Source organism: Talpa occidentalis, unplaced genomic scaffold, assembly GCF_014898055.3.
Source record: "Talpa occidentalis isolate TD23 unplaced genomic scaffold, MPIMG_talOcc4v2.1 talOcc4.9, whole genome shotgun sequence".
NCBI classification, from domain to species: domain Eukaryota; kingdom Metazoa; phylum Chordata; class Mammalia; order Eulipotyphla; family Talpidae; genus Talpa; species Talpa occidentalis.
In genome coordinates, this window is record NW_023605305.1 from 106,150,463 (window position 1) to 106,172,056 (window position 21,594).

Sequence of the window (21,594 nt, forward strand, 5' to 3'; positions counted from 1 at the left end):
TCAGGCCCCTGGTCTAAGAAACAAGGGGTGATGATGCTGTGATTGTATTGGGGATAAAGGATAAAAATGTAAGAAAGTGGCCAACTCATAGTGGATATAGTTACATACTAGAAATCCTATATGGGCCCCATCACTGTGTGTGTGCTGCGCGCACCATCCGAATGATCTGGATCTTGTCATACATACAGTGTCACTTCCAGAGGCCTGCATCCCCTCTGTGTGTGTGTGTGTGTGTGTGTGTGTGTGTTTCTCTTTGTTTCACGGCAAAGTGGAGAGTTCAGGAGAAACTAGAGTTCCCATATATCCTTCCCCTTTTCTTCATTTATTTTTCATGGAAAAAAAATAGTTGCATGGAACCCTTTCACTCATGTCTCCCTCCTCCCTTCCCCGTTGTCCCTTAATTTAGGGGCAGAGTCAGTAGGATCTCAGGAACCGGTGGGGGATAGAAGACAGAGCTCCTATTTGCAACTTGCCTGGGAAACCTGCAGATGCGTTTCTGGTCAAGGAATGTGTTCCTGGGAGTGAGGATGGCTGAGGGGGCACTGTGGAGCTGAACCTGTGGGGATGTCTGTGAAGACTGTGTTCCTGCCACATCAGGACTAGTGCAAAGGCCTCTCCGACCTGTTTCTCTGCCTGACTCAGCCAAAGCACTCCTGAGGACAGACAGTCCCCAAACAAGGGGACCTCAAATATCCCTTTCACACCTTTAAAAAAAAAAGATTTATTTACTTATGCATGCAAGAGCTACAAGAGCTAGGGCATAGGCCAGAGGTGCGGGAGGGTGAGAGGACTCACCAGAGACAGAGTGGGGAGCAGAACAGGCAGATCTACTTAAATGCACTGCTGAGGGGAGCAGCGGGCGAGACAGGTCTGCTGGCCAGGGATTGAATTCAGGCTGTAGTGGCTGGTGATCGCTTCATAGTGCCTCTTGCGCCAGCAGGCATGTCCTGTTTTACACCCTCTTAACGCATGCTTTGGTAGATAGTAAACCCTTTCAGTCTTTGTTGCAATGAAGGTGTGAAAGAATCAAATTAAAAATGCAGACTCCTAGGATTGGCAATTAGAAATGTCTGGGAAGGATCCAGGAATCTGTGTTTAAAAAAAGGGGGGGGGGAGGAAAAGGGATCAAAACAGGGGAGAGAAGAGCACAAGGGACTATGGTGATGGCTCACAGGTGACTTGGTGGTGGGAATTTTATGGGGACTACAATGATGTAAAAGATATATATATATATATATATATATATATATATGAATTTAGTGATTTGGGTCAAATTCCTGAAAATAGAACTCTAGACAATCTCACAGTGGACTCTTCAAGAGCAATGTCTTGCCTTGTCATCTTCAGACTGTAACGCCAGAGTAAGTACCCAATAGAAATATCAGCGCAGGGTGAGCAGCAGACGTCAAAGCTTGTCTAAAAGCTCAAAGAGAGTGGTCAGGAACCTCCTAAAAGAAATATTTTGGGAGAGAGGAAAACTGCAAGTCTCTGAAGTCCTTAAATGAAACAGATCAAGGACTGAGTAGGAGCAGCAAGAGAAACACGAGGGGCAGATTGGACAGTACCAGTTACATTGCCCAGTGTTGTCATTCGTTGCATCTGCTGCAAGGCACATGTAATTCAGGTAATTACATGCTGTGGGGTCCAGAAGGACGAGCACAGCAACTGCAAGCTGGGAAGTTGCGTGGGGTGGCTCAGCTACTCTCTGGGGGTGAGAACAAGCAAGCTCCTCTGACAAGTTCCCATGGGAGGGAGATTTTTATAAGCACAACGAATAAGAAAAAAAAAGTGAGTGGTTTTTCTAATATCTTTCATGCTATACACAGCCCTGCCTTTTTAACTGGCTTATTCTCTCTGGTCACTGGAGTTTAATTTTTGGAAACTAGAAAAGCCATCATATCAACAAATTGTAGCTTAGTCATTTCAATAGGTCAGGTAACAAAGTCCAATCTGTTTTATTTCTAAGCCAAATATTGCAAATATACAGAAAATTACCAGTACAAAGTTAGACATATCCGAATTTATTTACACAATGCTAAAGAAATCTGAGTTTTATCTCCATGTTGTAGAATTTTATTATGGGGTCTGGCTTTGTGGTGTAACTGACACACACCATTGAAAATTGATTATCCCACCTCACATGCAATTTCTGTTCCAAGAGAACAGAAAACTTGGGTTTTAGCGTACATGCAGTAATGATCTTAATACTGCTTCACACTGGAGTTCAAAGGCAGCTCTCCCACAGCTTGGGGAGGGGGCAGAAGTTCTGGAACAGGGAGGGACCACATGCTCAGAAAGGGGACGAGACAAGAGAGGGTTCAACAACAGGCACATGGGGACCCTGAGCATTTCTGTGCACGAGGATGAGTGGACGACCGAACCCTTCCTCCTTAGACGTCCAGACACAGGGGATGGGCAGAATCAGGGAACGTTCGAGTTACCCAACTGCACTCTGAGGGCATGCGGAGGAGGGGAACGGCATTAAAGATTTGGAACATATCAATAAACCATTAACATGTACACTATACAGTTTATACATGTATATATGTACACATCTATATATATATATAAAGATATGGAGTAGTTCGTTATTCTATAAAAACAAGGATGCTAAGAATGTACTTGTGTGAAAAAATGCATACAGCAAGTTGTTGAAGACAACTTCAAATTAATGTTCTGGTTCTTATTTTTATAATGCAATATAACCAAGTCAGTGTGCTCCTGTTCTTTATCATCTCCGTGAGGGCCAGGTGTGGGCTCTGCCAGGGCAGGATGGCGCACTCTGAGCTGGGCAAATAGGTAGCAGATGACGGGACAAGATCCACGCACCTGCTGAGTGCCAGTGCTGGAAGTCCGCCCCCTGTCACTTTATCATCTGGCAAATCTGAAACTTTGGTTTTGTGCAAAGGAAATTGAGTCCAAGTTTATTTTCCTGCTTGAGGGGATGTAGTAGCAAAGCTGAAAAGCTGACTCTCTTCCTAGTTTAGCAGATCCGAGCATTAGGCTTCGTATGGCATCAGGGGCTGCTCTGACAAGCAGCAGATGCGTTCTAGGCTGCCGGGGGGAGGGAAGGGGAAGAGCTCTCTAGAGCTTTCCAGGAAGGAAAGAGAATCTCTCTGATTTGCCTGGAAAATAAATGCCTGGAGTCAGGCCAGGCCAACCCCACCACCTGGGAAGGCTGTGGATGGCCTGCACGCCTGTCTATCTGGGTCTAGTGGCAGAGGCCATGGGAGCAGCAGCTACAGGTTAGAAAGCCAGCACAGGAGTTGCGGGTGCCAGCACATGTGTCAGGACAACAGGCCAAGCTTGGGCATATAGCAGCTCAGGGGCAAATCAAGAGACACAATAGAAAGCCATGCAGTGGCAGAAGCCCACCCTAGAGCTGTCACAACTCTCCAAACACTTGCCTTCTAAGCGGTGTTCCCTTTCGATTCACAGCCTAAGTGAGCACGTCTGCTCTCCAGTCTCACTGCAAACTGAAGTCCCCTTAGGTTCAAGACACCTGTTCATACAGCAGGAAGGATGGTGACTTCTCCACTTGGGTTTAAGAACTCAAGCTACTTTGGACAGTCTGCCATGTCTAGCTATCTTACAATGCTAAATTCTATTGCTGAAACTTCCAGAAAATAATCTCCCCTGCTCCAGGTAGCCTGGGAATTTACACAATGGTATGCTATGATTTATACTCAAAGATAATGCTTGGAACCTAACACCAGTAAGAAAAATCAGAAATCATTTTGATCTTCAAAATCATGAGTTTAATCCGTTTGACTCCCTGGCAGAGGACAGGAGCTTGTGAATGAGCTGGATGATGCAGAAATCCCACTAACCAGCCAATAAAGGATTGGATACAGGCTTATTAGTGTCCTCAAGGCAGCAGAACCAGGCAGCTAGGGCTGGGATCTAGAGGGGGCATTCCCTAGGGGTGGCCCCACTCCTGAGTCCTTGACTAGGGACCCCCAGGGAGGAGAGGGGCAGTTTCCAAACACATGTTCAAGATAATCACCACTTTTGTTTTCAGCCATTAAATGCAGGAGAATAAAATGTTCTGTTTACTTAAGTGGCAACAAGGTGCTAAATACTGCTCTGAGAGAAACAAGGGCCATGGGCCCTGGTCCTGAGAACAGCCAGTTAGACCGCGACGGTCGAGGCTGCTCAGGAGTTTCAGCGCGAGCATAAGCATGTTTGTTTCCTACAGACAACAGAAACTGCCATTGCTCATAGTAACTCAGTGTTTGTACCTCAGCTTCAGTTATCGCTCCAAAAAGTAGGGATCCCAACCCCATTTTCCAAAAAGTGGTGTTTAAAGAAATCTTGTAAAATCATGTGAGGTTCAGATGACATGATGCATGTGAGTTTCTGGACACTGCCAAGTTCTACAGACCCCAGATGTCCTCGGGAGCAGGGAGGCCTAATCTTACGTTTAGAGAAGAATATGACCCTTCCTACATTTTAAAATAACCAGAGTATTGGGCATCTGTTCAGCGGGCAGGTGTGTGGGGCAGGCCTGTGCGGGGGAGGAAGTCTTCTCTGGGCAGGAGGTGACGGGACCAAGGCTGCCACTTCATCATCTGTGAGCTGGTGTATCTTTGGAATTATTTTAATTAAAAAAACATGCAAAACAAATGCGCTTTTCCTAAAAGGCTAGTGCTTTGGCTCTAACAAGTATTAATTCTCATGGCAAAAAACAGCCCTAAGTTAATTTTCTAACTGAAGCTCCCTGACTTGTTTAATTTTACTGCCGTTACAAAGTCTCTAAAATTCTCCATCCGCTCCCTCCCCCACTTTCCCTGCTGCTGTTAATGCATTCTGGTGAGAGAACTTAGCCATCTGCTCACAGTCTGATAAAAGTTAATTTGGCACATTTACTTTTTACTGACTTTCTAGTCATAAAATGAACTAGCAGCAAAATGGCATTTACCAAAGACTGTTCTGATCAATCCTAATTATTGGGAGAAACTGTGACCAGCACAGTAGACTAAGACCAAAAACTTACTATACTATATTCCTGTATAGTAAATATCCAAGCTGTATTAAAACTAATCATTGCAGTCTTCCATTACTATATGACACCCCAAAACCCAGCTCACTATATTCCATAATTCATTTAATTAAAAAAAAAGTCAAATGGAAAACTTCCCAAAATTTAAAACATGAGCTCAATGTGTCATACAAAGCGTCATCGAGAGTGTTTTTAACTGATTAAGTCAAAGTTTTATGCCAGTAAATTTCTTGGCAAAGCTGGGAAAATAGGGTGAGGAGGAGAGCCTGCTAATAAAATTATGATTTTTTTTTTAAAAAAAAGCCTATAAATCTAAAACCACATCTAGTTCTGGCTCCATGGACAACCATCACCTAAAAGGAAGCAAATGAGCAGCCAGTACAGTGAGTGACCCGGGCCAAGACAACAAGCAGGAAGGGAAGTGGACAAGGGTGCTGGCCGGCTCCTGGGGGTGGCCACGCTTGCCGCCATCAGCCCAAGCTGGGTGCACAGGGCTGGGCACGCACCCAGCGCCAGCCCGACCCAGTCCTTGAGAGAGTTCCCTGGCACACGCACAAAGCATGGCTTGAGAGAGCTCAGAAGAAGCAATAATTTCTCCTTTAGGAAGTGCTAAATGTAGTCAATTCTCTGCTGCGCCCCTCTTCCTGCCCCAAGTTAAAAATATTGCCCTCTAAGTTTTCCTGATTTAGTGTCTTGGAAGCACATGGTTAAGTTAGTTGCCAAAGTGCAATTAACAAGGGTACTGCCTAGTGAAATAGGAGAAAAAGAAAAACCACTGTGGTCTATGGTCCCTGATAAAAACGGGAAAAGCAGGGATCAGTGTGTAGAGCTGGTGTGCAATGCTGGAGCAGGGCTGTGCCCAGAAGGGAAGGGCTGCCCGGGCGGTGCCAGTTACTGTGCTCTGTGCTCATCTCTGCAGCTGCTCTGTCGCCAGCAGAGTCCAGGGGCAGCCCTGGGTGCTCTGTGAGAGTCGGCGCTGGAGGTGACAGGTGCCCGCGGAGGTGCTGTGCAGCATACGCAAGCATGGGGTTAGTGAAACATTCCCTTCAATATCCATTCCATTTCCCTTAAAAACCAAAACCAAAACAGCCCATGTTTTGCAGGAAGACAGAAGTGGAAATAAAGTTAAAGAATTAAAAATTTCCCCCCCTTCTTCGCAGAGCCAATTGTGAGAGTGTTTAGGGTCCCCCCCCTGCATTTCTTTAGTGAAGGTCCTTTTGGCTTTGATGGAAGCAGCAGAAACAGAGCTGGGTCCCTTGCAAAGGGAAATTTATTTCCCTAAGTCGAACCACAGGAAGTGTAAGAGGTACTGTGGTTCCATCATCCACGCTTGGTCCCAGCTCCTTCGGGGAGCTATTCCAGGAGATCCTGCAAAGACAGACACAGGCCCTATTATTTGTAGGTGAAAGAATTCCTAGCAATTACCCAGGTTGGGGGCTGGCCAAATCTTAAAGAGTCATTAAATTACTGTTTCTCGCTTATACCTTTCTTTGCTGTACCATATTGGTTAGGACTAGGAGAAGAATCACCCTTGTTAGTTATACTTCTGGACTCACCTCATCTGAGTCATCATGATAACCACTTTTATTAGTGTGGGAGGCTGTGTCCAGAGCATCCACACCGTCCACACCATTGGCCTCTGCGTGCTGCTGCAGCACAGAGTACCTGTGCACCAGGAACCTGTGGGCGGAGACTCCGTTAGTCCTCTGTGGTAAGGAGAGGCACGTCTTTCAGAAGACAGTGGCCTTTCTGAGCTTTACATACACACCGAGTGAGCCACACAAACAGGAAGCATAACCCATAGATGCAAAAACTGAGGCTTGGGCTTGAAGTTTCAAGAACTTCACTTCAATTAGCTAAGTTTTTGCTAAGAAAAGACTCAGCCAGATGTGCTTGGCTGACTTTCTGCTTTGAATTCAGTACCTCTGACTGACTTCCATGTTCCTTACCTGCCCCCACAGACGTACTTCTTCACAAGGAGCACCCCAGCTATGACAGTGATCAGCATCAATCCCACAGTGGCCAGGATAATTGGAACAGAGTTTGACTTGGAGTTCTTGATAAATGAAAACACAATCACAAACAAGTTTAAGTGTGCATATTCTAGGATTGAATTCAAAGAGGTTGCTCATTTGCTTCACATTTCTTGGTGACTAATCGGCAGACTCCAGATACTTTTCCGATCCCCTAGTCGGACTATCTCACTTCTACCAGAGTATCACAGCTGGCAGAAGGTAACCTGAGTTCCAATTGCTTTGAAGCTGTCAGAATGCTGCAAACCCAGTCAAAGTTACACTGGAAGCCTTGGAACTGTCTAGATCCTGGAGCTTAAGGGTGCAACAGGAAAGGGAGGCTATGATGATAACGGGCTGACTGACCTAGAGCAGGCCATCACCCGGAAGAAGCTGTGCAGGGCTAGACCAGGACACTAGGGTTTATTTTTTCATTTCATTTTTGGTATGTTTTTACAAATAAACCTTTTTGTTTGAGTATGACCTACCTGCCTTTGGGTGGGAGATAGGGAATGTGTTTTTTCAGTGTATTCAAGAGGAGATGGCGCTGGATTCTGGGGCTAAAGGGGTGTCCCTGAGGGTGGGAGTCCTGTGCAATTAGACACGAGACTGAGGACAGCCACAGGAGTGCAGAGGTGGGCGAGTAGGAGGAGGATCGTGCCCGCAACAAGCCCCAACCCCACACGTTCTTCTCTCACTGCCTTCTTACCCCCAGCGCTGGTGAGGCCCTCATCCCCGCCCACAGGAGAGGGCAGGGTGCTGCAGCATCCCGCTCACCCTCTCATCCTACAGGGATCCCGGCCCAGGGTTACTGGCCCAGGCTCCTTACTGGTCCAATGCTTCTTTATCAAGAGGCTCCTGCTTTGCCAGAGCCTCGGTCCCAGCCAGGTAGTTTAGGGTGACAGACAAGTAACTGCTTCTCCACCAAAACCAGCCCACCATCACCAGCGGAGTCGCCATCCCGAGCACCTGCGTGACTCCACAGAGCCCCCCTTTCCTGAGGCCATTGTTCTCTACCAGGTCCTGGCCTTGGCAGCCAAAGCTCTTGGCTTTTCCCCTAAATGACTCTGCACCTCAGACATATCCTCAGTTCTATGCTTCTAAGACTTGGAACAACTTTACAGAACACCACTCCCCCCCAAAAAAAAAGTTTTCAGTAGGAAAACTAACAGCCACTGTGCAAAGGGAGGCTGCAGGAGCAGTGTGGTCCCTCGTATTCAGCAACACAGTGCTCGATGCTGTGATTCTGACTCGTCTAGCAGGATCCAAGACCCTATTTGTACCTAAGCCTCATCTACCTTAACATACCTGCTTTTCTGGACTTAAAAAGTTGCTTCTGCATTTCTTTTTCAAGTCTTTTACTTCTCGAACTGGATTCACTCCACCCTGGCATTTGTCTCCTGGAATCTTCCGGTACCTGAAAGGCAGAGAAACTTTAACAAAATACAAGAATCTATTCCTGGATTCTTGCCTATTTTCTGAAAACAGCATCTGAAAAGCAAAAAGAGAAGCTTCTCATCCTCACACCATCTTTCAGGGCTGAGGGAAGGACCACAGGATGTTGGGGGACTGCATACTGTATAGTTTCAGCCTTGAGCAGACCCGAGTGTGGCTGGCCTCGCTGAGGGGCATGCCTGCCTTTCTGCCTTAAACGACTACTGCAGAGGTTAGACCAGGGCAAGCATGTTAATGTGGGGCAGCCCTAGGAGGGGGAATTTCGTAGGGGAAGGACATAATGAGCTCCTCTAGATGGCATCTGGAGGTATTTAAATATGGAGGTATTTAAATTAAAATTAATTAAAATTAATTCCGTTCCTCAGTTGCACTAGTGTTGACAGCTATGGGCTGGCGGCTATGTCAGACACAGTGGATTATAAACCATTTCCATCCTCATGGGAAGTCTGTCAGACAGTGTTTTTCTGGAGTGTTCTAAAATATCATGCAGCTCTGTTTGGAGAGAAGCAGCTTTCCAGCCTGAACATGGTGCTTCCTCCGCCCCATGCGGGAAGCAGCCAGCTCACCCATTCGTCGTCAGCTGCTCTTCTCTTCCGTACAGGCAGAACTCCAGGTCGTGGCCCTTCAGTTCTGGCTGTTCCACACACTTGGAGTCATTTTCTGGACGGAAGTAGCCAAAATCACTGCAAGAGTCAGCAGATAGAGCACCTTTCAGAGCTGCTAATAAGATAGTAGTGACAAGTGATGAGTGATGGGGGCAGCGGACGGCTCCTCTGCTGGCCCTGGGTGGCTAGAGAGCCCCGAGGGCCTCAGACATTGATGAAGGCCCATATAGGCACACAATCACCGAGGGGCTTTCCTGGGGGAAGTAAGCTGACGGACTGGGCCTGCTGGACTCAGGACTCAGTAACTAGGAGGCTCTGGGGGAGCCCTGCCCAGGGCACCAGGCTTCCGGGGAAGGCTCACAGCTGCAGCGGCAGCGCGGGGGACTCACACACCGAGACCCAGAAACCGTGGCGGCGGCAACAGACCTAAACTCTGGGACCCTTAGCAATTCCTTTACTTACCTCCAAACAACTCATGTTCTGCTGTCTGGTGGGGGTGGAGTGTCAGACCTTTTCTGCCTTCCCAAGTCTCTCCCTTCAGCTTCTTGGAGGCCCTTACCTACAACAGGAACCCCCTTCCCTGGCCTCCACCAGCCATGTATCACCTCAGAACCACCCTATGCTCTCTTTTCTCTGTTTTTCCCAAAGAATCAGCAGACGTCCCCCGCTCCAAGGCTAGCCCCCTACACACAGGCCCGTGGCCCTCTCTGCCCCGTGACCTGGGACCTTCTTCACCAACGGCACGAGAGGGACCACTGTCCACTCACTTGGTGGCTTCTCCTTGGCCTGCATGGGGCTTCTCCCTTTACCCCCCTTCTCCCTTACTGGTCAAATCTTCTAAAAGGACATTTCACTCATTCTATGTGATTTACATTTTACTCTGTGCACACCAGCTCCGACCCCCTTCGCCACCTTGAAGATGAATGGCTGAGGCCTCCCAAGGCCTCCCAGTCATCCAGCCCAGGCACGCCCTATGCGACCACCCACACTAACACCCACCCACCTTCTGCCCTGCACCACCATGCTCCTACCCACCCAGCCTTGCAGAGCTGTGCTCGTTTCTTTCTCTGCTCACCGGCTGTTCCTCTGGCTTCCTGACCCACAAATGCAGACATTTTTCAAGGTTTGGTCACTAATTCTCTTATTTTCACTGCATCTGCTTTCTCTTCAGAAGCTTAACTATTTGTGGTTTCTGGGTTTCATCTCTCTTTTGAGCTCTAATCCCACATTTCTAAATACCACCAAGCACACCGATAGAAACGCAAATGAGTAGTATGTTCAAACACACCCTGTTTTCTCTTCAGGCCTCTTGTCACCATTTCCTTGGGTTAGTCCACGACACCAACCTTCCTTCCCAATATCTAAGTGGAAAACTTAGCCTGTGAGTCCCATGGGCACTGCCTGCGTCTTTATCAGGACAGCGGAGATGGTCCTATCTTCCAGAACACTCTTCCTGGGTCACACAGCAGGGTTCGGTGGCCTCGCCAGCTCACTGGCTTCAGGGGCCTGCTTCTTCCCAGACATGTGCGGTCAAGCCCTGCTCAATGCAAAAGCCACCTCCTCACCCCAGCGTTTGTGACCCGCTGCCTTTCAGCCTAAAGCTCGTCTCTCCCTGCTCTACACTATGTGGCACACACACCTTGTGTCTCACAACATGACTGTGGGAACATAACCTTCTACCAGCACCTCCCACTGCACCGCACACAGTGAGCATCCAGTGACTATTTGGGTGCGATCGAGATGCTACTTGTGCTACAAGATATTTCTGACAAATATTTAGAGGCAGGGTAGGAAGAACTGAAAAAGGATACAGAAGACACCACCCCTCCAACAGCACAGGGCAACTTCTGATAAAATGTTAAGTATTAAAACTTCAGGAGAAGTCCCTTCCCACTCACAAAGTGCACATTTTTCAAGCACGAGTCACACAGGCTCCAGAATCTGGCCCTGCAGGTTCACATCCCAGCTCCGCCACTCCCTGCCTGGGTGAAATGGAAACGAAAGCAGCACTTATCCCACAGGGCTGTGAGGTGACGTGAGCTGCCCGGCACAGTGCCTGGCACGGCCCAGCAAACACAGCTTGGCCATTACCACTACACGAGAACTGAACCAGCGGTGCCCGCGAGGAGCCAGACCTATAAGCAATAATTAAAACAAAGGAAATGCTGTAAAAGGGATGCTGCGGGAGCCCATAAGAGAGGAAATTGGGGAAGGCTTCTGAGGTGTCAAAGGTCAAGTAGGAATGCACAGCTGTGGAGGGCTCTCCAGTGGAGGAGGCAGCAGGGGCCACAATGCAGTGCTCTGGAGAGACACGGCTGTTCGGAAAATAGCAGCAGCTCTGGTAAGCGGGAGCCAAGTTGATGTGGACACTGGGGTGGGAGCAAGCCTGTTCCCTCTAGCCCTACTGTAACACCAGTGGGGCCTGAGGGGTATTTCCTCCCCCGGGACAGAGACATGGGCCACACAGAGTAATTGCATGGGCCGCTTGGACCTGCATTCTGTCACTTGCAGCGTGAGAGAATATGATGTGAGAGGCTGTGACTGTTGCCTGCCTGCCTTCTCCAAGTCTGCAGGATGCATTTTTACCTCCTCGTGGCAATTATTGCAAGTACAGGTTCCATGCAGATTACTACCTGTGATGTGAAGAGCTGCTTCTTATTTGCCCCAGCAACTCTCTTACCCTGGGATAATCAGCTAACTCTTAACTCAGTAACTAATCCTTAAATCTGGATGATCCTGAACTCCAGGAAGTCCACCTTGATAGTTTCTACACCCTACAGGATCTATATACTATAAATACACTGATGTCCCCTGTCTAGGATAGAACCACACTTTCCCTGCCTTTGGTCTTGCAGAGAACCCCAAACCTAGTGCCTGACCCAGTGAACTCAAGCTTTCAGGCTGCTCTCTAAAGCCCAGTTTCCTCTTAGCTCTTCTGCCACTTGTTCTGGTGGCTTCTGTTCTGCCACCATTCACACACACACACACACACACACACATTTTATTCTCTTATATACCTCCTCCTTCCCACCACTGCCAAGTGAAGATTTCTGGGGGTTGTTGTTGGTTCTGCCCAATAATTAACTGCTTGGAATGACAATGTCATCTGTCCGGTTAATAACAACCTTGCTTCCCCTTTTCTGTGCAGCAGCATATCTCCACTCTCGGGGAAGAAAGGGAAGAAAATGATCTTTTGTAACCATCTGTCAACCCTATCAGCCGACTATCTTTCACCTCCCCCAGCATGGAAAAGGGGCTCAGGGATCTGAGAGGTGCCGATACCAGAGGAAGTCCTCCAGGGAGCAGGAGCAGATGGACGGCTGCTTGGTCACGACATAGTCCCGGCCATTCTGACAGACGGACGACTTTTGGAGTCGCAGGTACTGCTCTTTGTAGCCCAGGATGCAGCCATTCTCATGGTCGCCAGGGTCTGTGGAGTGAGCCAGCCATATGGTGTAGTCCTTCTCTTCACCTAAAGGACGGACAGACAGACTGCTCAGGAAGCTGCCTGGCACAGAGCCCACCCACGAGGTGGCAGCCAGCTGCGGGAAGAACAAGGCAAGGGCGCGTGAGTGGCTATCGCTGCCACTTCACTTTGGAATGGCAAACATGTTAGTCTGGAGCCGCTAGCACTGGCATTTCCTCGAGCCAAAGGGGGACTGTCTACACCGCACCACCCATTCGAGTATCATGAAAAGTCTTATTTGTTTTGCATGGGAGGCTGCACGCAGGGCTCCATCCAAACCGAGAGGTGCTGCCCCTGTGCAGGCCTGCACCCAGGCTTGGATAGCTGGAGCCGCAGGTGCTTCACGGTAGGACGAGATCCTGGTGAGTCAGAATGTGCTCAGTTTCACTGTGAGCTAGTTTGCTCCAAACAAAAGGGAAAACAGTCCTTTTCTAGACTTTAACTTTAGTCAACTAGCTCTCATATGAGAAATGTTGGTGACAGTTAACCTAGCTGAGTATATTCTATCTCCCCCTCCTAGAAAAATGACTTAGAGGGTATGGCCTAAAGGTTGTGAATTAGGTGTTTTGTTTTGTTTTAAAGATTTATTTATTTATGCATACAAGAGCTGGGGTGCAGGCCAGAGGTGCACAGTGGGGTGAAAGGATTTACTAGAGACAGAGTGGGGAGCAGAACACGTAAATCTATGGAAATACACTGCTGAGGGGAGCAGGAGAGCAGGCCAGAGGTGCACAGTGGGGTGAAAGGATTTACTAGAGACAGAGTGGGGAGCAGAACAGGTAAATCTATGGAAATACACTGCTGAGGGGCAAGACAGGAGAGGTTTGCTGTGCCATGTGGGTAGCTTCCTGGCCGGGGATCGAACTCAATGCTGCAGTGGCCGTGGTTAGCTTCATAGTGCTGACGCTTAACCCCCTGCACCACCAGAGAGGCCCTAGGTTTTTATCCTTTGGGATATGAAGACCAGCACAGAGGCTGTTAACGAGCAGACACTTAACAAATCTTATAATGACATTAAACTTCAGGGGAAACTCCAGAGCTGCCTGCTGAGGGGAAAATTCACGAGCCAGCTCCATTAATAGCCTATTTAATGAATTTAGAACATAATGACTCTCTGGTGTTAAATCATATTTAAAAATCTAGTAGGAGGGCCTCCCCGGTGGCGCAGTGGTTGAGCGCTGGGTTGCGAAGCTGCCCGCAGCCTCTGCGGCACCGGTTCGATCCCTGACTGCTCCCCGGCCACCTGAGGAGGGTCCCACATGGCGCGCAGACCTCTCCTGCCGCCCGCTGCTCCCCTCAGCAGTGTACTTCGGTCCTTCTGCCTGCTCTGCTCCCCGCTCTGGCTCTAATGAATTCTCTCACCCTCCCGCGCTTCTGACTGTACCCAGTGCTTGTATAAACAAAACAAACAAACAAATAAATAAATAAAACATGCCTAAAAAAAAAAAAAAAAAAAATCTAGTAGGAAAGTAAGGTCTAAACCGAGTATGTGTGCTTCCTCCTGGAGTCAGTGAATTAGCATTCTAAGATATCAGACCCACAGTGCTGTCCAGTAGCTAGGACCAAAATTCAACAAAGCATCCTGAAAGCTTGTCCGCTCTCATATTATACCAACAAGTGACTACAGGTTGGTGGGCTTATTCTCCAGCACTTTTTCTTTTATGTTCCATATTTTTCAGTACAATTTCAGAACCTTTGGTACCAGGGCTGGGTTTTTTAAATATATTTTTTACATCATTTTTCATTTTTTTTACAATGTATGCATTTTCCTTTTTTTTTTTTTGTGGGACCTTCGCCGGCGGCCAGGGAACGAACCAGCGCTGCAGAGGCTGTAGGCAGCCTCGCAGCACAGTGCTCAACCACTGCACCACCAGGGGAGGCCCTCGATGTATGCATTTTCATCTTGGTTACAGACCCCATACAATTCTCACCCGCCTCGAAGGGTTTGATTCTTAGGTACACCTTACAATAAACATTCCAACCCCCTTTTCTGAAGCTGTTTTCCGGGCCTTTAATGTGCCTTCTAGTTTGAACTCACAGGACTCTGAAATAGTCAGTGTGGGCTTCATGCTCACCTGGCAGCCTGTTAAGAGCCTCAGTCATGACTAACATCAAGCCAAAACTGTTTGAAAACTTACTCACTTTAACATTTTGATAAGGGACACAATTAGATGGTCTTTGCACTTTCAAGTTTTCTCTATAAGGTTCTGCTGTAATCATTGGCGATAAACCTGAAATGTAATTTTAGACAAACACAAGCATGTGCTAATCTTATAAGCAGAAAAAAGTCTCATAAAGTGTTAAGGAGCTCCACCAGTGCAAAGCTGTATGGCAGCCTTAGCCACAGGTGGCTGATGTGAATTGAGACTGACTATAAGGGTTAAGTGTAAACTACACACCAAATTTTGAAAACTTACTTAGAAAAAAAAGAATGCAAACGATCTCATTAATAACATGTTGAAATAATATTTGGGATATACTGAGATGATCATATTAAAATTAATTTTAAACTCTTTCACCTCTATAATGTAGCTGACAGAATAATTTAAATTACATATATGGCCCTCATGTTAATTCTCTTGAACAGAGCTAGTCCAAAGAACTGTTTTTCTGATACCATTCTGATTACCCAACAAGGAATATCCTTCCACCCTCTTTCATGTGGATTTTCTTATTTCAGCTAAAAGAAATTTAATCAAATTGGTTATATAGGAAAATGTTTACAAATTTCTGGTAGAAAAGGTCACAGGCAGGCCTCTCCAGTGGCGCAGCATTGTGAAGCTGTCCACAGCTTCTGCAGTGCAGGTTCAATTCAACCAGGGAGCTACCCACATGGCGTGGCAGACCTCTCCTGTCTCTCCCACTGCTCCCCTCAGCAGTGTCTTCAGTCTGTCTCTGGTGAATTCTGTCAACCCCCCACCCCCACCCGCCGCGCCTCTGACTGTCCTCCAGTTTGCTGCAGGGTGCCTTGCTGCCCCAGCCAGATAAGACACTGGCAAGCACTAAGAAAAGGGCCTCACACCGTGGGGATGAAGCTCAAAGAGCCTCACACCATGGGCTGACAAAAAGGGCCTCACACCGTGGGGCTGAAGATTAAACATCCCTTTGTTTTTTGTTCTTGGTCATAATAGAAAAAACTTCTTGGAATATACATTGGGCAATAAACTATACGTATAATAATATGGTAAGCACATGGCACGGAGAATTACTTGCTTAAAAATTGAACACTGAATAATTATTATTATTTCTGTTTTGCTTCTATGCATACGATGATGTAATCCCACTGCTTGCCTTAATGTATAAATGAAGACCCACTGAGACCCTCAGCAGGAGACACTTGCATCAAAGAGAGTGTCTGTGTCTGCCTCACTCCCCCTCCCCTAAGCCCTCAAGTTTGGCCAATGCCACTGTCTCATCCTTTCAGGGACACCTGACCCGACATTTTGCCAGAGCTGGTCTTCGGCACCAATTCTTGTATAAATAAATAAATCTTTTTTTTTTCCTGGTTTTATTTATTTTTCATTTTTTTATTTTAACATTTATCATTTTTAACATTTTTTAGACAATATTTGCTTCCCTCCCTCAGACTGAGTCCCCATAGAATTTCCTTCCCCAAGGCACCGTGCACCATCACCTCAGTCCCCTGTGCTCCTCCCTCCCTCCCTCTCACCCCTCTCCCTCCTCCTCCCCTGCAGGATGTCTCTGGTTAAAAAATGTAAAAAATGATAAATGTTAAAATAAAAAAAAAATGAAAAAAAAAAACCAGAAAGAAAAAAAGAAAAGGTCAGAGGCAATACTCACAGTTCCTTTCAAGGATATCTTTAAAATCGATGGTATAGGACACCCACTGGCGACTCAGGATATACTCCGTGAAACCCCAAATGCTGATGTTCATGGACCTAGCTCCAGGTTCAGAGGCTAAGCCGGTGAAGTAGATGGGCTCCCCGGTGAAAGTGTAGCTTTGCCAGCACTGGCCTTCATCTGTGGAATACCTGAGACCACAATCAAGAAGATGGTGATGGGGGTCAGCATCTATGGTCACAGCAGGAAACTGTCCGGCTATCTGATCCCAAACACACCTCCCATCTAGGGGATGGCTTACCGACTGACAATCAGTTTTTAGTACTGACTGGTAACAGGGTGGAAGAAAGAAATTTATTCAATGAGCATGTAGAAAAAAAATATTGCTATATGAAAATTCTTTCAGGAAAGAAAGGGTGGTGACCCAGGAAAAGTGGGCTCCTAAGTTGACAAACAAAATGTATTTTATAAGAACTTAGGTCATTTCCCATCCAGAGTATGGGAAACTTCCACTACATTCTTGTGAAGAATATTTTTAAAAAGTGATGAAATTGTGTTAGCCAGAGGGAATCAGAGAAAAAAAGCTTTTTAAACTGAATTGTTCTAAATGCAATCCCTTCAAGAACCTTCCCCATAGTTCTGTAGGATGCGTAAATTTGGATCAGGGTCCCTAACGTCCCCCCAACAAACTTGAGGACACCCCAACTGCCCTCTCTGCATGGAGGTGGTGGAGCTGAGCTCATGCATACTTAATCACATTGATAGGATGGCTGCTGTGTTCTATGGCCACGATGATGCCTCCGGAATCCAGGATGGTGTAGTAGTGGGGTCCTTCCAGTATCTTCAACCAGGAGTAACCCCCATCGTCCGAGAGGTACACGTCTGGGACCATCACTGAGATGGCATCCCCCACGCTGCCTGCAACACAATCCAACCCATCAGCAAAGAAACAGAGATTTATTGCCCAGAGAGTGTGAATAGATTTATCCTGATTATTCCCCATCGTGCCATTTATAATAGAAAAAATGGCCACTGAAAGTTTGGAAAAGGCGAAGTCATGTTGCTCTCTCGGATGGGAGTCTAGGAAAGACCCAGAGTATCACGGTCGTGCAAGAAATTCTACAAGGAACCGGAGAGGCCTGCGACACCACAGGGTTCAGGCTGTGGCTGAGGCTTGGCGAGCTCAGCTACTTCTGCCCTGAAACAAGGGGGCTGCTTACCGTGGGCGATGACGATGCCCACGGCATTAGGTTCTGAGAGCGGGGCCATCGGGACGTTTAGCTTCTGGGAGATGCTATAGGACGCGTGAATATGAAGGCTGCACTGTGGAGAAAAATCAAAGCTTTGATTAAAACCAAAGGTACCATTTTTTTTTTTTTTTTTACTCATCTCACAGATCCTTTTCTAATAAGGTTTTAAAACTTCAGCTAGACCTCAATGGGAAACTTTTTGTTTAATTGTGATAAAATACACACAGTGAGGGCCTCCCTGGTGGCATAAGGGGTTAGGCACAGCACTATGAAGTTATCCAGAAGCCTCTGCAGCACGAGTTCGATCCCCAGACGGCCAGGGAGCAACCCACATGGCGCAGCAGACCTCAGCAGTGCTCCCCTCAGCAGTGATTTTCAGTCAGTCTGCCTGTTCTGCTCCCCACTCTGTCTCTGGTGAATCTGCTCACCTTCCTGCACCTCTGGCCTGTGCCCCAGTTCTTGTATGCATAAATAAATAAATCTTAAAAAATCTACCATCAATCTTTTTTAAATGTAAAGCCCAGTATATCGAGTACATCACACTGTTATGCAATCACCACCACCATCCACCTCCAGAACATTTTCATCCTACAAAACGGAAACTCTTGCCATTAAAGAACTCTCCCATCCCTCCACCCCCCTATCCCTTAGCAACCACCCTTCTACCTTATGTCTCTCTGGAGCGGCTACTCTGGGTATCTCACGTAAGTGGAGCCATACAGTATTTGTTTTTTGTGACCAATATTGCCTCAAGTTCTTCCATGTTGTCACCTGTGTCAGAATTTCCTCACTTTTGAAGTATTCCGTTGCATGTCTACACCTGTTTGCTTATCGCTTCATCTGTCAAAACACACTTGGGTTGCTTCCACCTTTTGGCTATTATGAAAAATGCTGTTTGTGAACATGGGTGTGCAAATACCTCCTCAAGACCCAGCTTTCAATTCTTCAGGATATATACCCAGAAGTGGAAATTGCTGGTTCCCATGATAGGTCTACACTGAATTTTCTGAGGAACCACACACTGCTTTCCATGAAGTGGCTGTAGTCTACAGCCACAGCACCCAGATCTCATCCATTAGGTAGTTGTGCCATTTTTCACTCCCACGTACAGGAGCTAAGAGTTCCAATTTCTCTACCTCCTTGGTTACTTTGGATTTTTTTTATAGAGTCATCCTGATGGGTGTGAGGCGGTATCGCATGGTTTTGCTTTGTGTTTCCCTAGCAATTAGTGATGCCGATCATCTTGTCATGTGCTTATTGGCCATTTAGAGAAATGTTTATTCAACTCTTTTGTCCATTTTTTCATTAGGGTTTTTTTTTTGGGGGGTGGTGATGAGTCAGAGGCTGGGTAGGATATTCCTGATTCTAAAATGCATCAGTATATTTGGGAATAAACAATGCAATTATTTTCTCAAGTGTAGTCTTGGTGTATTTTATTCCTGAATTACACTAAAGCCTCTGATTAATATTTAAAGTATGATTCCACATAAGTAAACTTGATGTACACTTGACATATTTCACTGTACAAGATGTGGTAGTGATTTGAAATCAGACCCAATGTGGTCTTTAAGAAATATTTTTCAGGGCCTCCCCGGTGGCGCAGCAATTGAGCGCTGGGTTGCGAGGCTGCCCGCAGCCTCTGCAGTGCCGGTTCGATCCCCGGCTGCTCCCCGGCCACCGGCGAGGGTCCCACATGGCGCGCAGACCTCTCCTGCCGCCCGCTGCTCCCCTCAGCAGTGTACTTCGGTCCTTCTGCCTGCTCTGCTCCCCGCTCTGGCTCTGGTGAATTCTCTCACCCTCCCGTACTTCTGACCGTACCCAGTGCTTGTATATATAAATAAATAGACGAATAAATAAATAAAAAAAAAAGAAATATTTTTCAGAAATACATTGAGGTATAAAGCAGAAAGTTAGTACTTTAGAGGAGGTTCAAATTGGTTAAAATGTTAATTTTAGGTCGTGTATATTTTATTCCAATAAAAAAAGGAAGTTCAAGCAAGTTATTAATGGAATAAAGTAGAATGATTAGTTCAATTTAATGGTTAGGATTTCCACTAATCTTAATTATATGGGGTCGGGGGGAGAGGCACAGCTCCCCCAGGGATAACATAGGCAGGGGTACATGCAGGGGCTCCAGGGAGCAGCAGAGGGTGATATAAGGGCTACATCCACAAAAAAAATTCAAGATGAGAATGAAAAGGCAGAAGAAAGCCGACGGGGCAGACTGGACTGGATGGCGGAGGACTCAACCAGATGGGGGAGGACTGGACCTTCATTCACCATGTCAGAGGCACAGGCTTCATTCGCAGCCAAAGGAGAATCACAAAGAGTGCTGAGGTGTGAGAGGCCACTGTACCTCTCCATGGAGGCAGAAGTGAGGAGGGCAGGTGCAGGGCAAGGTCAGCAGAGGACAGTGAGAGGGGGCAGAAGGGAGAGCATGGAGATGGGCAGGTGCAATTTATCTCACACTGTCTGAGGTTTTTAAAACAAAGAAAGAATGCCTCGCCTAAAACAGCAGAGTGTGTATCCACCACAGGTGTTCTAAGGGGGGCTTGGGAACTACCAACACCATCGTTTTTTTAAGAGAACCTCCAGTGTTCTGCTAAGTACCTCTTAAATTTGTGTCTGTAAAAGCCAGACACAGAGCTGTTTTTTCTTTCTTTTTTCTTGCCTGTCAAGACCTGTCACTCATGAAATCTGTGATCTCCTGCAACGCCTTTGTTTTCTAGTTCTCAGCCTCCCCTGGGGGGGATCAGCTCTGCTGTCAGGGCTGGGTCCCGCTCACACCCATCAGCCAAGCGGATCCCAGGCCAGGGGTGGAGCAGCGAGCCTCCCACTTGTTTCCGACCAGCCCAGCTTTGCCTGGTCTGTGGCTTCTCAGTCCCAGAGCTGCCACGCTGACTCCTAACTAACCACCAGCCCTTGTGCCCATTCTGTTTTCATTCAGCAGCTAATGAAACACACATTGTTAGCCTTCAGTTTTGTTTTTCTTTAAAAGACAAATAATCCATAATATTTTCAGTTTCTTTTCCCTACATTCTAAGTTAATGTCATTCTCTCATCTCCAAGTTTTCCAGCTTTAGCCATGGACCCTTCATCAAGAACAAAACTTCATTATTCAAATGTAACTGGTTAAGAGCAGGACGAACGGCTGCTTTGCTCCAAGTACACACGACAATTGGAGTAAAACAAACCTCATTCTTATTTTTTGCTGTAGCATCACATTCACTGTTTTCAGGCTTCCGCAGGTGCTTCCACCTTCCTCCTTGATCAAAAGTGATCATAGTCTGGATAGAGTTATCTGAATGGGAAAAGAATGACATTAAGCCTGATCCACTGGCAGCACCCTCTTAAATTCATTGGTCATTGCGTAACTCTCTCCTGAGCCTACAGAACACGTCAGAATAACCCTGGAGTCCCAACAAAGAGGCTCCATGTCGCTGAGTAACTGAGCAGCACACTCAAGGTGGGATTTGAAAAAGGCTTCCCACCTGCACAGGGTCAGCTAATTCCAGAAATCATCTAGACTGATACTCTAGAGAATGATTCCCTTTGTCTCCTTCCCAACACAGTAAACTGATGATATTTGTTCTCCCTCATTGCTCACTTGCATGGAAGAAGAATCTTGATGGGAAGGTATCCTAGACTTTCCACAGACAAGTCATGGCACTAGGCTTGTTGTAGGGACTCTGAGTATGCATGCATGACTATGAATTAAAAATTTCCAATTTTTGTCTCTCCACTATCACATATCCTATACCTATTTTTCAATATATTAAAGAGCTGTCAGTTTAGGGCCTCCCCGGTGGCGCAGCGGTTGAGCGCTGGGTTGCGAAGCTGCCCACAGCCTCTGCAGCGCCGGTTTGATCCCCAGCTGCTGGGCGAGGGTCCCACATGGTGCGCAGCTCTCTCCGGCCGCCTGCTGCTCCCCTTAGCAGTGTACTTTGTCAGTCTGCCTGTTCTGTTCTCTGCTCTGGCTCTGGTGAATTCTCTCACCCTCCCG

General features: G+C 47.0%; 1 protein-coding gene across 3 annotated transcripts in view; it reads right to left on the reverse strand.

Moving 5' to 3' along the window:
- Positions 1-6,254: 6,254 nt before the first annotated feature.
- Positions 6,255-21,594, reverse strand: part of SORT1 (sortilin 1) — a 60,718-nt gene continuing 45,378 nt past the window's right edge. For all 3 annotated transcript variants that reach the window (XM_037501457.1, XM_054690874.1, XM_037501458.2), the window contains exons 11-20: positions 20,786-20,892; positions 17,562-17,664; positions 17,091-17,259; positions 16,342-16,532; positions 12,357-12,546; positions 9,036-9,152; positions 8,323-8,431; positions 6,952-7,058; positions 6,559-6,682; positions 6,255-6,370 (exon numbers count right to left, since the gene is read on the reverse strand). In XM_037501457.1, coding sequence (XP_037357354.1) covers positions 6,356-6,370; positions 6,559-6,682; positions 6,952-7,058; positions 8,323-8,431; positions 9,036-9,152; positions 12,357-12,546; positions 16,342-16,532; positions 17,091-17,259; positions 17,562-17,664; positions 20,786-20,892 — 1,232 coding nt within the window. In that variant the 3' untranslated portion in view covers positions 6,255-6,355. The remainder of the gene's footprint in view (positions 6,371-6,558; positions 6,683-6,951; positions 7,059-8,322; positions 8,432-9,035; positions 9,153-12,356; positions 12,547-16,341; positions 16,533-17,090; positions 17,260-17,561; positions 17,665-20,785; positions 20,893-21,594) is intronic.